At 44.3% G+C, this 17,341-nt stretch overlaps 1 protein-coding gene across 7 annotated transcripts in view; it reads right to left on the bottom strand.

The window, feature by feature from the left end:
* mdn1 (midasin AAA ATPase 1) overlaps nt 1–17,341 on the bottom strand; it is a 437,529-nt gene that overhangs the window by 134,009 nt on the left and 286,179 nt on the right. For all 7 annotated transcript variants that reach the window (XM_077510806.1, XM_077510808.1, XM_077510809.1 and 4 more), the window contains exons 63-65: nt 8,093–8,756; nt 7,820–7,981; nt 6,336–6,612 (exon numbers count right to left, since the gene is read on the bottom strand). In XM_077510806.1, the coding sequence (XP_077366932.1) occupies nt 6,336–6,612; nt 7,820–7,981; nt 8,093–8,756 (1,103 nt within the window). The remainder of the gene's footprint in view (nt 1–6,335; nt 6,613–7,819; nt 7,982–8,092; nt 8,757–17,341) is intronic.

Here is a 17,341-nt window from a genome sequence, read left to right as displayed (position 1 = left end):
CCGATTCTTAGATTATTCACGATTCGGCCGTGGAACAATCGAGAACGATTCACAAACGTCCAAATTCCGATTATATAAATATGCCAAGGGAAGCGAAACGAGCGAAAAGTACGCGGAACTGAAACGCAGTAGCGCGCGCGGTCTTCGGGACGCTTTTTGGGACGGACCGAGAGTACACATCCACAACTCACGCCTCGAGATTCAAAACAACAACAAGCATGGCTGAGCTGACCAACCCACCTCTTCATGACATCAGACCTGCTCCGAAAAGGCAAACAACTTGAGGCGGAAGTATCAGCTAGCTGGCTGCAGTGCGTCGGTTAGCGTTCTACAGGGCGCCGCGCAGTGATACGAACGAACGAACAGAAAAGTAGTGGCTGGCGGTAATGGCGTCTGACTTTATTCAGAAAAGAGTATTGTGGTGGAAATGTATCACGCTTTTGAAAACAAAAAGTTTTTAGAAGAAAAACGCTTTATTTCCGAGACCACAGCCAGCTTGCTGGACTATTTTCTTTTTAATTTTCTTCTCGTCCAACGTCGAACCAGAACTGGTGTCACCGAACGCTGTCAGAAAGAAGTCCGTGCTGATCGCACACACGGGAGGTGAGGATCAAATCGAGATTCATGTTAAAAAAGCCGAACGATCCCATTAATGTTTACACAAGTTAAAAAGCAGAAAAGCACTTGAGGTTTTTTTTCTTTTTTTTTGTACCTCTGAGAAACTTTAATGTTTACATGTTCATCTTTACACAACTTAAAAAGCAGGAAAGCACTTTTTTTTTTTTTAGGCATTTGTATTGAAGTAGTAGTTCACATTGTCTTTCATTTATACCTCAATGCACTTTTGAGTGGATAAAAATAATATATTTTTGCTCAATGCTATGTTTTATTCTGTTGAAGACTGAATATACTTAAAAGCTGTTGTTACAGAATGAGGACTTGAGTATTTTATTTACTGTTTTGAACTGTTAACTTGATACTGAAATAGTAGTTTATGTAGGCCTGAGAGGACTTTTGTACTATTTTTGTAACTAATGTACGAAACATTAAAAGCACCAAAATACATTGGTTTTTTTCTGCTGCCTGGGGGGGAAATCAATAATCGTTTTATAATCGAATCGTAGCCTCTGAATCGTAATCGCAATCGAATCGTGAGGTGCCCCAAGATTCCCACCTCTAAAACTTATAGTGACATTTTTTTGCTTGTAGACGTTAATCTTAAAACACCACAAATTTTTACAGTATCTTCAAACGTGTTAAAAAACAACAACAAAAATGTCTTCTATATTTCCATATATTGAATCAATTATTTAAATAGACCGCAACAAAGGGCTGGACGTATGACTGAAAAATGTATCAGTTTCAATATTTATTAGTCGTTATTGACAGTTATAATTGTTTTTGTTTTTTCTATTCAAAATAAGGATCAGGAAAACAAAAGGCTGATAATTTAATTTGAAATATAAATATTTAACCTTTAAAAAGACACCAACACAATTAAACAGAATATTTGCACAGTGTGAAGTAGTTCAGAAACATAAATTTAAGGTCATGAAATAAACCTACCATCCAGCCAAAAGAAAAATGAAGCCACCTTATGGAACAATAAATCTGTCAAACACATTTTAAACCACTTAATATATCCAAAATATTGCCAAAAGTGCCCTTCCCTTTTTATTATCATTTTTTTTTTTATCATCAAGTTTTTCTTTTGCCATCACATTCATTTTTGGTTAATGTATGACATCTTTTTTTTTTTTTTGTGGGGGCTGTCGTTTATTTTGAGTTTGATGACGTAATTGCGGGCACGTCTCAGTTCTATCTGTTGCTCTTACTAGTGTAAATTGACAGGGAGCCACAAACTGAGAAATGAGATGCTTGCAGTATGCATTGAGCTTAGCTGGTGTGTTGGCTGTGGGACATACCTGTGTTGTTTGGATCCAATGCATTGGATCGTCACGGAAGTTATTCTTTTGGCTCGCGCGCAGTACCAACGCCGGGACATAGAACTGCACCGGGAGGACTCATAGCCATGGGCTCCTGCTACTGTCTTCAGTTGCATGCTGCTACTCATTGTGATGCACGCGCGTGCGCACGCACATTATCCCGTGACGTGTCGCGAGTCCGGCGTTGACGGTGGGTGGACCCCGCAACAAGGTGTGTGACGTCTTTGCATTATGTTTACAACATCCGGGGAATGAAGCGTCTCTGAGCGCTACTTTGCTAGCTCTCTGTAAACACGGAAGTAGCTTGAATAGTGACGCTACTGAAACGTAAACAAAACAAGTAGAGCACGGCGCAGAACCATAAAGCCTCACTCGCAACCGATTCACAGCCACACAATATCCGGTTCACAGCTTGACAAGCAACCTATCTAAGGATTCGCGGCAGATTTTGTATCGGTTGACGAGTATGCTAACGATACGGTCGTTTAGCTCCCCTTGACGAACGATGGTTCGGTCGAATCGTTTTTTTGTCCCACCCCTTATATATATATATATATATATATATATATATATATATATATATATATATATATATATATATATATATATATATATATATATATATATATGCGCTCTCTGTTGCAATAAATTATCGATACACTGACGGTAGATATCGATGTAATGTGTCCAGTTGTGCAGTGTCATGTTATAAATGTTTATGCACTTTAATTTGTCTTTACAATGTTTACAGTTAAAAGACTAAGAGGCAGTGAGGCACTATGCAGAACTGTATACATTGTATAAAGTTTTGGCATTGAATAAATACATAAAAAGGACATTTTCCTTTTTATGGGCTTTTTCAGTCACATATTGTGATATTATGCTAAAAAGTTTTTGACATCTCAAAAATCGTAGATATCGTGTATCGTGATATTATCGATATCATGAGCCAAATATCGTCACAGATTCGAATCGTGGTTTACCCCTATCGATCCGTGAGCCGGCACCTTACTGTGGTGGAGGGGTTTGCGTGTCCCAATGATCCTAGGAGCTATGTTGTCTGGGGCTTAATGCCCCTGGCAGGGTCATGGCATGGCCATGGCAAACTGTCTTAGGTGAGGGGCCAGACTAAGCACGGCTCAGAAGACCCCTTATGATGTATAAAAACTTGGGAGGCACGTTTCCCTTGCCCGGACGTGGGTCATCGGGACCCCCCTCTAGAGCCAGGCCTGGAGGCGGGGCTCGCTGACGAGCGCCTGGTGGCCGGGCACAGCCCGAAGAGGCAACGTGGGTCCCCCTTCCCACGGGCTCACTACCGGTGGGAGGGGCCAAAGCGGTCGGGTGCAGTGCAGGCTGGGTGGCAGCCAAGGGAGGAGACCTTGGCGCACCGACCCCCGGCTACAGAAGCTGGCTCTTGGGACATGGAATGTCACCTCTCTGGCAGGGAAGGAGCCCGAGAAGTTACAACTAGATATAGTCGGACTCTCCTCCACACACGGCTTGGGCTCTGGTACCAGTCCTCTCGAGAGGGGTTGGACTCTCTTCCACTCTGGAGTGGCACACGGTGAGAGGCGCAGAGCAGGTGTGGGCATACTTATTGCCCCCTGGCTCGGCGCCTGTACGTTGGGGTTTACGCCTTCGGGTGGGATGACGGGTCCTGACTGTTGTTTGTGCATATGCACCAAAAAGCAGTTCAGAGTACCCACCCTTTTTGGAGTCCTTGGAGGGTGTGCCGGAGAGCGCTCCCCCTGGGGACTCCCTCGTCTTGCTGGGGGACTTCAACGGTCACGTGGGCAATTACAGTGAGACCTGGAGAGGCGTGATTGGGAGGAACGGCCCCCCCAATCGGAACCCGAGCGGTGTTCTGTTATTGGACTTCTGTGCTCGTCACGGATTGTCCATTACGAACACTCGGTTCAAACATAAGGGTGTCCATATGTGCACTTGGCACCAGGACACCCTAGGCCGCAGTTCGATGATCGACTTTGTAGTCATGTCATCGGATTTGCGGCCGCATGTTTTGGACACTCGGGTGAAGAGAGGGGCGGAGCTGTCAACTGATCACCACCTGGTGGTGCGTTGGCTCCGTTGGTGGGGGAAGATGCCGGTCCGACCTGGCAGACCCAAACGTATAGTGAGGGTCTGCTGGGAAGCTCTGGCGGAATCCCCTGTCAGAAAGAGCTTCAATGCCCACCTCCAGCAGAGCTTCTTGCTTGTCCCGGGGGAGATGGGGAACATTGAGTCTGAATGGGCCATGTTCCATGCCTCCATTGTTGAGGCGGCCGATCGGAGCTGTGGCCGTAAGGTGGTCGGTGCCTGTTGCGCCGGCAATCCTCGAACCCGCTGGTGGGCACTAGCGGTAAGGGATGCCGTCAAGCTGAAGAAGGAGTTCTATCGGGCCTTTTTGGCCTGTGGGACTCCGGAGGCAGCTGGCGGGTACCGGCTGGCCAAGCGGCCATGGAAAACGACTTCCGGACGGCTTCGAGGAAATTCTGGTCCACCATCCGGCGTCTCAGAAAAGGAAAGCAGTGCAGGAGAGGAAAGCAGTGCATCATTAACACTGTGTATAGTGGCGATGGGGTGCTGCTGACCTCGACTCGGGACGTCGTGAATCGGTGGGGGGAATACTTCGAAGACCTCCTCAATTCCACCGACACGTCTTCCTTTGAGGAAGAGTCTGGGGACTCTGGGGTGGGCTCTCCTATCTCTGGGGTCGAAGTCACTGAGGTAGTTGGAAAGCTCCTCGGTGGCAGGGCCCCGGGGGTGGATGAGATCCGCCGGGAGTTGCTAAAGACTCTGGATGTTGTGGGGCTGTCATGGTTGACACGCCTCTACAGCATCGCGTGGACATCGGGGACAATGCCTCTGGATTGGCACACCGGGGAGGTGGTCCCCCTTTTCAAGAAGGGGGACCGGAGGGTGTGTTCCAACTATAGGGGGATCACACTCCTCAGCCTCCCTGGTAAGGTCTATTGAGGGGTGCTGGAGAGGAGGGTCCGTCGGGAAGTCGAATCTCGGATTCAGGAGGACCAGTGTGGTTTTCGTCCTGGCCGTGGAACAGTGGACCAGCTCTACACCCTCAGCAGGATCCTCGAGGGTGCGTGGGAGTTCGCTCAACCAGTCCACGTGTTTTGTGGATTTGGAGAAGGCGTTCGACCGTGTCCCTCGGGGAATCCTGTGGGGAGTGCTTCGGGAGTACGGGGTACCGGGCCCCCTGATACGACTGTTCGGTCCCTGTACGACCGTTGCCAGAGTCTGGTCCTCATTGCCGGTAGTAAGTCAGATTCGTTTCCAGTGAGGCTTGGACTTCGGCAAGGTTGCCCTTTGTCACCGATTCTGTTCCAAATTTTTATGGACAGAATTTCTAGGGGCAGCCGAGGCGTTGAGGGGTTCCGGTTTGGTGGCCTCAGCATTGCATCTCTGCTTTTTGCAGATGATGTGGTGCTGTTGGCTTCATCAAGCCGGGATCTCCAACTCTCACTGGAGCGGTTCGCAGCCGAGTGTGAAGCGATTGGGATGAAGATCAGCACCTTAAAAATCCGAGATCATGGTCCTCAGTCGGAAAAGGGTGGCGTGTCCACTCCGGGTCAGGGATGAGGTCCTGCCCCAAGTAGAGGAGTTCAAGTATCTTGGGGTCTTGTTCACGAGTGAGGGTAGGATGGAGCGAGAGATCGACAGGCGGATCGGTGCAGCGTCTGCAGTGATGCGGACTCCGTATCGGTCCGTCGTGGTGAAGAAGGAGCTGAGCCAAAAGGCAAAGCTCTCGATTTACCGGTCGTTCCAACCCTCATGTGGGTCAAGCTGTGGGTCTTGACCAAAAGAATGAGATCCCGGATACAAGCAGCCGAAATGAGTTTCTTCCGCAGGGTGTCCGGGCTCTCCCTTAGAGATAGGGTGAGAAGCTCGGTCATCCGGGAGGGACTCAGAGGCGAGCCGCTGCTCCTCCGCATTGAGAGGAGCCAGCTGAGGTGGCTCGGGCATCTGGTTCGGATGCCTCCTGGACGCCTCCCTGGGGAGGTGTTCCGGGCATGTCCGCCCGGCGGGAGGCCCCGGGGACGACCCAGGACACGCTGGAGAGACTATGTCTCTCGGCTGGCCTGGGAACGTCTTGGGATCCCGCCGGAGGAGCTGGTTGAAGTGGCTGGGGTGAGTTAAGTCTGGGTTTCCCTCCTAAAGCTGCTGCCCCCGTGACCCGACGTCGGATAAGCGGAAGAAGATGGATGGATGGATGGATGGATGGTTTACCCGTATCGTACCACCCCTAGTTGCAAGGCATTGTATTCTGTTCTTCTTCATGTTTAACACAACAACCCAATTTTGTTCGAGCTGGATATATTTCTTATGTTGATGTGAGAGGAACTAAAAATAAAAACAAATAATGAAACTCACCAATCAGATGATAGAAGCGTGCAATCAAGGGTGCAGCAATTTGGTGAGAAGAAACCAAGGCGTTGATATAGTCAGTGCTGTGACAATTGGGTGATCTATGCTGGTACCACAATGATTGGGCATAACCTAGACACAGGCGCTGATGAATTTGCACTACTGTGTTCATTGCCGTTGTCGACAGGAAACTTCTTTCATCAAGCACTTTCTTGCCATCATCTTCCTCCAGGTTTGCATCTGTGGGGCCTTCCAGGCTCGACAGAGACATGTCTGCAAAGTCCTGGTTGGGAAATGAAAACGTTAAATTCACTTCTTAAAATTCAATGCAAACCTTTGAATACATTTTCCTTGACGATCAACATCTACCCATATTCACATACTACCCACATGAACATGCAACCTGTAGTTTTGTGTGTTCACTCTAAGCATTTGGGCTTTTTACCACTAGCTGAAAATTTTATTCAGACTTTTCTGACTCAAATTAGAATGGGGTATATCCCACGGAAGAGACGGGACTTCCGACTTTTGTGATTTTTCACGAGTTTGGTTCCGGTCCGGGTTGCGAACGCGCAACCGAGGGGCAAAAAGTCGGAAGCACAAGTATTTTGACGCAGCCCACACGTCGCAAACCGAACCGGAACCAAAGCTGACGTGCAAAAACAGTCCCGCCTCTTCCGTGGCATATACCACATTGCCCGTCAATGACAACGGTTGCCAATACTGTAATTGACTAGTGACGAATCGAGGGCATAGGTAATTGTATGCTGTGTGAGGCTATCAAACCATCTGACTTAAGTTGCCAAGGAAACATGATAACAAATGCATACTTTTATTAACTCTTTGAGTGCTAAAAACATTTACGATTAGTAAAATCACAATGTATGCCGCCATAAACCTTAAATGACGTCAACTACTTATTATTTTTTTTTTCCTAATCAATGGGCAGTGCAACATCTAAGTGCAGCGCTGCCTGGTCAATTGGTTGTGGAATCACAAACACTCACTCACTATGGCCAGCAGATGGCAGCATTGTATCTCTTTTCAATGGGCTGCCGGTGTATGAAATTACAATGAAACATGACGAAATCTGATGAAATAGAATGTTTTCAATGATGACATGAATGATCAAAGCCTTTGTCATTTTAAAGTTTTTTTTTTATAACGCGCGGCAGTAAAAGAGTTAAGTTTACTATGTTACTAAATCATCTTTTCGCAACTATCCAGTTACCATGGAACAATTTTTTGCGTTAGGTAGGCACAAAGTCATAGAGAATACTAAATAGACAATACCCCCACCAAACCAATCCAATACCCCCACCACCCAAAACACTACAATCCTAAGAACAGGTAAAATTCAACAGTTGCACATTAAGGCAATTTCCACTGGCGTCCAGTGGAGGATCTTCAAAGTAGAAAATGGTTTCTTCAACGTGACATTATGTTGCACTACTTAGTGCAAACATGCATCAATAGTTGTAATTTAATACCTTGTCAAACTGAGGGAACATGCATCTAAAGTCCTTCTCTTCTTGCTGTGCCTCCGTCAGTCCTGTGCCATGCAGCTGATTGCGGCTGCGGTACAGACAAGCCTCCTTCTGTTCCTGGTCCCTTTTCTGTTGCTCCATCTCGTCCCACTCATTCACTAAAGCCTGAAGGGCATCATAAGCACAGACAGCATAATTACAACATACGTAACTGATTTAGGTTTTAGTGATTGAGGAACAAGATGAAAATTTTACGAACAATTCAATAGTTCTGACCTGACAGATGTGAGTAAAGATGTTTCGTGTCTCATCACTGAACTGTCCTGTGCTGAGTGTGTGGCACTGCACAAAGAGAAGAGCATTGAGGAGTAATGCAGAGGACGGCAGGTCCACCTGAATGAGGTCTTCTTGTGACGGTAGCTGAGGAAGGCTATGCAAAATTCCCAGACTTTCTTTGGAGCAGAGGAAGTCAGCCTGGGCCAGGTAAGATTGCATACTGGGGGACATAGAGGGAAAGGAAAGGAGGCAGGATACCAGTTTGGTAAGTTCAGGCACATGATGTAGAAAGACAGTTATTTGTGAGGCCACCAGCTTCATGCCATATCGGAGCTGGAGGATTCCAGTCTGCACTGGGACAACTACATCAGGGTAAAGAGAATAGTCATCATTTAGTCTCTGGCTGAAGAACTCCTGAGAGTTCTGCCACACAGCCTCCTCCTTCAACAGACTTTGGATGGTTGACCGGGGTAATGACGAATTAGCAGCACTCTGTAGGCGTGAGAGAAGGTTTTGCACGGCTGATGCCTGACTGATGCTGCAGAGGTAGTGCTGGATGTCCTTGAATAACCTTCCATAGTTGGGTTCTTGGGGGCGAAACGCCTGCTTCCTGGAAAGCTCAGCTATTTGTGCCTTAACCTGCTGCATACGGATCCACAGATACCTATAATGACAAATCCAAAGAAGGGATTTATTGTAAAGATGACTTGACTCCAGATGTGTTGGATGGAACGTTTAACACGCCCCATTTATCACTCAAGAGTTAGGGTGACCAAGTGTCCCACGTAGCGCGTAAACGCACATCCTTTGAATTAGCAGGACATGTGCATGCAGAGCGTTTGAAGCTCAATTCATGTGTGACATTAATACAAATGCAGTGTGCATCCCGCACTACGCGGGACATCGTTGGTCACCCTACTCCGAGTATGTGTATTCAGAGAGGTAAAGCACTCCCTTTCCTATTTTTTATTTATTTATTTAACCTATGTTTAAAAAAAAAAAAAAAAAAAAAGAAAACAATCAACCGCTCGTGCTTGAACTGTTTCCATCTGTACTGCCTGACGCACTGGGCTGCAACGCTTAATTAGAGGGTCCAAGTTGTATGCATTATTTGATGAATGTGGATATCACATGTTTTGGTGTTGAGGAAAAAAAAACCTCATGAAAATCAAGTGAGAAATGAGCAACACATTGCACTTGATGGGTGATATTATGTCAATCTCCCCAACATGGTCGCCACATAGGGCCGTCATGTGCCGGCTGCTACAGTGCTAACGTCTCTAGCCGTCTTTCACAGTGGTCCCCAACCACCACGACATACAAATTGCACAAGAAAACTCTAAAATATTAATGTTCATGACAGCTCTGACATCTGTGCAGTTTTCGCCCATGTTTATACCCTGAAATAAAAGCATAATTTTTCCTTTGCAAACAGCTTTGGGTTAACAGGAGCAAACAACGACCAAAATCCTTCTTTCATCAGTCATTTATAATCTAAAGTCGCCACACTCGATATTCAGTGGTTCGTTGTACTAACAAAGGAATAATAATCCACTCGGAAACACAGATGACTTAGGCGGAATAGAGTTAATAAAACATACATTTATTCACGATTGCTACACTACAGAATCAAAACACTGCCTATCTAACTATTCTACCGTCAGAAGAGAAATAAAATTAAGCGAATGAAAATAAGGAAGGAATGCGAATGAATAAGGAAAATGGGAAAAGAGAAATTTGACCTGCCAGATTGGTGATATGTTTCAAACGTAAGTGGCACACAGTGGATACGCCGAGCTAGAAATCAAACGCACACTTACGAGAATCGTTTGCGTCGAACGAGCAAAAGGGTCTTGTGAAAAAGGGGGAAAAATAGTCAATGTTTGTTGAAAAAAAGGCAAGAAAATCAAAAAGGGTTTATTCCACAGGTGAGCAAGGGAAGCCGCTCGGGGGCTGACGTAGTTGCGCCCCTGTGTCCCTTGATTGGTTGGCGACTCGGCGAGATTGATTCTCCGGCGAGGTTGATTCTGCCGGGCAGCTGTCCGACTCCAGGTGTTGGAGCTCGGTCCGCTACGCGCCTGCGTACGGGGAAGGCCAGCCGTTGGAGGTGAGCTGGCACCGCGGCGGGGCGCCACCGAATAGCAGGTGGTGCGGGCGGCTTAGGTGCAACAACCTTGAGTCCGGCGGTACGTAGCAAGTGTACCCCGGGGCCGCTGAGCTCGCCGCTGGCGGGCGATCACCGATGGAAAGAGAAAAAAAAGGAAAAAAGGAGTAAAAGAGTCTTTGGGGTCAGCGTTGCAGTTTGCACCTGCTTTGGCGTGGCGTGGAGTGAGTGTCTGCTCTCGGCAACGGTTGCTGCCAGAAAAGAAAAGGCCACGTGGTTGGCAAGTTTCTTGGAACAAAGAGTTCGAGCAGGCTGGGACACTCGAAGGTCGTGCAAGAGAGTTTTGGAAGAGGCTTGGAAGCAAGAGGGAGAGCGAGGGGTCTTCTCGTCCTTTTAAAGTCTATGGGCGGCGCTTCAGTAGGTGGTGGCACACCCTTCTGTTCGCTCGCGCAGACTTTAGAAAAAAAATTATTAAAGGGATTAATAATTTGGCATTAAATTTGGTCAGTCTGGCAAATCAGTTTTCCCACACAACCCGTTTAACACACATCGTAATTAATGCATCATAAACTAACTTGTGAGGTAACTTCTACTTGTCTAATCTGACTGAACTGAAAGATATTGATTATCTTTCATTCTTTATGGAGTACAAATGAAATAGGATGTTCATACACACAAAGACATAACATGAATCATTCGTAGTTCAGTTATCTGTAGAGAATTATCATGGTATAAATGTGTAAAATGCGGTTACTTATATGAAATGTCACTAAGGATAGTTCCAAGTTTCACCACTTGACGGTGCTGTTGCTCCGTCTCGACGTTCCAGGAGTGCCCGTTTGGAAAGGTGGCGCCAGAATATCCTTTGTGATTGATAAGAAGTCATGAACATTCCTTTGATCAGTCATTTGTGTATTCCAAATCATTGGAGCCATTTGTTCGGGCTCCGAGAAGACGGGCTTGAATACACTCCTTCGGCAGACGCATAAATTCCTTTGTCACCTGGTCAGCGGCTTCAAAAGAGCTTTGTTGGTGGTTGGGTGACAACCTGCAGAGCTAACCAAGCTTAGATCCTGTCTGGGCAGTGGAATATTTATGCGACTGCAGAGAATTTGCTTCAGAAGAAGCAAACTTTAAAAAAAAATTATAGGGTGGATTGGGCCATAGGCCATAGTTGTTACACAGTTCATGCCACAGCAACAGCGTGCAACGAAATAAAAAGCTTTCAATAATTTTTTATCTTAAACATCTTAAGATGAAACGCGCCTAGTTTGAAGACGATCAAATACATTTTGTCGGAGGAGTTCGTTAAAAGATGACTGACCTCTATAAAAGGGCCAAAAAATAGGGACAAATTCCAAAGTAAATCAAAATGGCGGACTTCCCCTTTGGTTTAGCATTTGGCTCCCAGAGACTTTTTTGTACATTGTGGGCTGTGTCCAAATTTTCAAGGCGCTAGGTGAAACGTACAACCGGGAATACACAGTTAAAAAGGAATTTTGGAACGCATTCTTTAAGGCCGATGCTGATACTCATTTTTGGCAGTAAAAAAATACAGATTACCGATTAATCTGCAGATTATTTAAAAATATAATTCATAGAATCCCCCCTCCAATTCCTTTTCAATGGATGTCACTATCACACAAATTATTCTCTATTAAGATTCTCTGCTTTGAATGACTTTAGCAACAAATTTCATGAAGTGTACAAGGTTAATGTATGTGTCAAGAGTTATGTGTCAATAAGAAAATCATTCTTCTTAAAACTGCTGTAAAGCATTAACCTTTTCTTTTATTTATGTTTTATCTTGTGCTATTTTCAGTCTTGGAATTTACTGGGCTAACCTGGGACCTCGGGGGTTGTATTTCGTGCCATGTCATGTGGAAATGTGTGTTAAGACCAAAAAATAACTAAAAATCCTTGGATGTTTGCATCCTTGACTTTTGAGAAAAGAAATTCTTTGAATCCTTGAAATATCAAATTTAAATATAAATTTAAAGGACAATGACAAAATAAAAACAATAAAGTGAAATAAGAATAGAATAAATAAAAAAAGAGCAACTAAAAAAAAACAGGAAGCACAAATACTGACTCTTCTTGTGGGTTTTGGTCTCTTGGGGGCAGTGTGGTGCCATGCATCCAATATGCACACACTTAAAATGAGTACAGAAGAAAGTTGCGATTGAATTCTACTAATTTTTCACACATTGGGAAGAATTTGTGCCTTTGCGTCGAGTTATCTCACCTGTGGGTATGTATTCCCACAACATTTATGTGTGGATGTTCGTTACTTGAGGGAAACATACTCCCCAAGTCGATGCTAACTTCCAATTAGCATTTGAATGGGATCCTCCCTTCGCTTTTCGCTAGGCTAGTGATGTCTTAAAAAGTAAACATGTTTTGACTTCCGGCTGGACTCCAACATGGCGGCAGCGTAAGAAGTGAGCTCTCCGACATCGAGACAAAGAAAGCCCGCATATCTATCAATTTGAGAAACTGAAGGAAGATACAAAAGTGTCATAGTAAGGGCAATGTCAAAGAACAGAGGAAGAAGTCGAACGTCAAATAAAAGCGTGGATTTAGCCCTCGAGGAAAGGAACGAGCGTGCTAAGCTAACAGGAGAGCCGACAAAGCTAACAGGCAAAGCAGTTGCATTGGCAAGAGGAAATACGGAGCTAGCCGGAACTTCGGGTGCGGGAGTGGAAGCCAAACGCACTACGCGCCCGACCAACGAAACAGAAGAGTCACAACTGGTGGAGAACATGGCAAGCATGGAAACAATTCAGAGAGATACGAGAGTTCCGACGGGAAAACTCTGAGACCTTGCATGACATTAAGGACGAAATTAAGAAGACAAATGATAGAATCGACGACGTGGAAAAGCGAGTTGTGGAAGCAGAGGAACATACACACAACTTGGAGGAAGCTACAATGGAGCTTGTGGAGCTACAGAGGCGGATTGAGACGAGAATGGTTGAGTTGGAGGGTCGCGAAAGGAGGGAAAACGTCCGAATTCACGGAGTGAAAGAGGGAACTGAGGGGAGCGCTCAATCAATGATCGTCTTCGTCGAAAAACTCCTCCGGGAAAAATTGGACCTTCCCTCTTTGTTTGAAATGAAGATTGAAAGAGCACATCGGGCACTTGTTTCGCAGCCACCCAAAGATTCCCCGCCGAGATCCATCGTGATGAAACTACAAAGTTACCGGAGTAAAGAAGAACTTATCAAAATCGCTTGGCAGAAAAGAGGCTTCGAATATGAGGGAAGGAAAGTATTTCTGGACCATGATTACGCACCGGAGATTTTGAAAAGACGCAAAGAATACGCGGAGGCGAAGAGAGTTCTACGAGGGAAAAATATCCGCTTCCAGACCCCTTTTCCGGCAAGACTCCGCGTGTTTTATGAAGGCGAAACGCGCGTTTACAACACAGCAGAAGAGGCAACAACTGACATGGCGGCCCGAGGCTTCGAGGTGGAGATCGTGAAACCCGCGGAAAATTGGGCTGAGCGAATTAAACGATTGGCGTGGACGAAGACCCGCACGGCGAACTCAAGCGGCGCAAAGGAGCCACCAACGGGATATAGACAGAAACTGCAAGCTTTCAGAAAACATCGGGACACTTAAAAATAAGGTTGGAACGATTTCGTTTAACCGGAGTTAGACCTGTTGGAACAACCGAGGTGAGAAACGTGTTTATATTTTGTTCGGGTAAAAATGTTGTATATGACTGCTTAAGGTTAAATGACAATCCTCATGAGAGAATGACGTCGGAGTAGTATAAACTATAGCTGACGTGCACCTATGACCGAGTCAGTTATAGAGAGTGAGGGCCCTCTGCATTCCAGGAGCAGAGGACATCCCTCAGAGCAGACTGGAAACAAGAGCTCAGAGAAGGTCAACATTAAGGAAGTTCGTTTAGTAAACTCTTTATTTACTTGTTCTATATTTTTGTTTGTTTACCACACTTTCTGTAGCAAAGGGGGGTTGGGGGGTATGGAAGAAGGGAGAATGAATCAAACTTTATTTGAAATGGAGAATTATGACATCCAAAAACTCTATTAGAGTAGTCTCATATAATGTAAATGGCGTACTCAATACAACAAAAAGAAGTAAGATACTGAGCAAAATGAAAAATGAAGGTGCGGGGGTGATATTTTTGCAGGAGACCCACCTAACGGAGAAGGAACATGCTAAGCTTAAGAGAAATGGTTACAACCAAATATTTTCATCCTCATATAAATCAGGCCACCGGAGAGGGGTGGCTATTTTATTTTCAGGGAAGCTTTCATTTGAAAAGGAATTGATTGTGGGAGATAAGGAAGGACGATATATTTTGGTTAAGGGGAAACTTGAGGGGGAACTGATGACCTTTCTTAATATATATGCGCCTCCAGGCTCACAGTGGAATTTTTACAGACAGCTGTTTGATTTGATGACATCACATGCAGAGGGTATTTTGATTGCTGGAGGTGATTGGAACCAGCGACTAAACCAGCAGCTGGACTCCTCAGGAGGAGGAGTACAAAATAGTGCAAATAGTAAAAAAATAAAGGGTCTGCTATCTGAACTGGGCATGGTAGATGTATGGAGAGAGCTAAATCACTCCATGAGAGATTATACTCACTACTCATTTCCACATAACATATACTCAAGAATTGATTACTTTATGATGTTTGCCAAGGATATGAATAGAGTGGAAAAATGTGATATAGGAGTGATGGATTTATCAGACCACAGTCCACTTTATTTAACATTCCGCTTGGTGAGCAAAAAAAAAAAAGACAACAATTTGGAGATTAAATGCACATGTTTTAAAAGGACAAGAAAAGGAAGAAATTGTGAAAGAATTTGAAAAATATATTGAGGAAAATGATAATGGGGAGGTTTCCCCGGCAGTGCTCTGGGATGCAAGTAAGGCAGTGATGAGAGGAAAGTTAATAGCTAAATCAGTACATCTGAAAAAATTAAGGCAGTTGAAACTTGATACACTAAAATCAGACTTGGAACGACTGGAAAGAGAGCATAAAGACAGTTTGGGGAAGAACGTAATTCAAGAAATCAAAAAGAAGAAATCAGAGATAAATGACATTCATGCACAGGAGATTCAGAAAAAGCTGCTGTTTATAAAGCAAAGTTATTATGAGTTGGGGGGTAAGTCAACAAAATTGTTGGCGTATAAAAAAAAAAAAATAGGAGGCAAAAAATACCATTTATAAAATAAGGGACCCACACACGAGGTTGACAGTGAATAAAACTGAGGAAATACAGAAATGTTTTGAAAGTTATTACACAAATTTATATGCTCAACCAAGAGCATGTAATCCAATTCAGATGGAACATTTTTTAAAGGACTTGAACTTACCCCAAGTGACGAGAGAACAGAATGAGGCACTAATAGACGAAATTACAGTGGAGAAAATAAACAAAGCAATTTCAAATCTTAAACCCAATAAATCTCCCGGATCAGATGGGTATAATGCGGAGTGGTATAAATCATTAAAGGGTACACTGATGCCACTTCTACATAAAGCGTTCAACTGGGTGATGAAGGGGGGAGAAGTCCCTTATTCATGGAGAGAAGCTGTTATTTCAGTGATCCCGAAGGAGGGAAAAGATGGTCAGGAATGCTCAAATTATAGGCCCATTAGTGTTCTTAATCTAGCTTATAGATTGTTCACATCCATTATAGCTAGACGACTAGAATTTTTTTTACCTGACATAATACATTTAGACCAAACGGGTTTTATAAAACAAAGACAGACACAGGATAATATTAGACGTACCCTCCATATATTACATCATATTATAAAAGATCAAAATGAGGCGGTAGTGGTAGGTTTAGATGCGGAAAAGGCCTTTGATTCTGTCCGATGGGATTCCTCTATAAAGTGCTCGAACGGTTTCGGTTCCACGGGGTCTTCATTAAGGTTATACAAGCCTTGTATAATACCCCAACAGCCAGAATTAAGATTAACGGTAGTCTATCAAATTCTATCATATTGCAACGAGGCTGCCGACAAGGATGTGCGGCGAGTCCCCTTCTCTTTGCCATTTTTCTAGAGCCTTTAAGTAATTGGATAAAACAAAAGGAAATGATAACTGGGGTGGATGTGGGGGGAGGAGAACAAAAAATAGCTCTATTCGCGGATGATGTACTGCTTTACTTGACCAACCCAGAAACATCTTTCCCGGTGCTCATGACAACACTGGAAGAATATGGGCATCTCTCAGGTTATAAAATTAATATACAAAAAACCCAGGTTATCACTTTCAACCACAGACCTACTCAGGAGATTAGGAATAAATATAAGAAATCTGAAGAAATAAAATGTTTGGGGGTTAGTCTGCCACGGAAGCTAGAACGGCTGAAATCCACTAACTTTGATCCGTTGATTAGAAAAATTAGACATGATCTCTGTAGATGGAATCTGATACCTTATATGAGTTTAATACAAAGAGTAGAGGTAATTAAAATCAATGTGCTGCCAAGGCTTTTATACCTGTTTCAGAGCCTGCCGGTGGAAGTAACAAGAGAGGAATTTAGTAAATGGGATAAAATGATTTTGAGGTTTATTTGGCAGGGGCAGAAGCCGAGGATCAGGTATAGAACATTACAATTACCTAAAAAGAAAGGAGGGGTTGCACTCCCTTGTTTGGAGAGCCTATCCGGCGGCACAATTAAAGACGTTGTTGAATGTGTACAACCCTTCTTACTCGGCTCGATGGAAAGATATTGAGGCTAGCACATCAGAGGATGTCCCAATTCAAGCTATAATTGGGGATAAGGATTTGAGAAAACATATAAAAGAGGGTGCAAACCCATGGTTGGAAGTGTCACTTAAGATATGGTTTGGATTGCTAGCCAAGGGTCAGTTGGGAACCCAGAGTGTATTGAGATGGATTGGATATGATTCGGAATTTGTCCCAAACAAAACCGACAGTGGTTTTAAAAATTGGATAAGGGGACCTAAAATAGTTTGGGAGCTCTTTAAGAAGAAGGACATTAAAAGCTTTGAAGAGTTGAAAAAACAGTATGATTTATCTAATGTGGATCAATACAGATATTTGCAATTATGGCATTATATAAAACAAACAAGGGGGGTGATCCTGGAGGGAAGAGGTTTGGATCTTATTAAGATATTCAC

Source organism: Festucalex cinctus, chromosome 21 (genome assembly GCF_051991245.1).
Source record: "Festucalex cinctus isolate MCC-2025b chromosome 21, RoL_Fcin_1.0, whole genome shotgun sequence".
NCBI lineage: Eukaryota > Metazoa > Chordata > Actinopteri > Syngnathiformes > Syngnathidae > Festucalex > Festucalex cinctus.
This window is presented reverse-complemented; position numbering and strand designations above follow the sequence as displayed.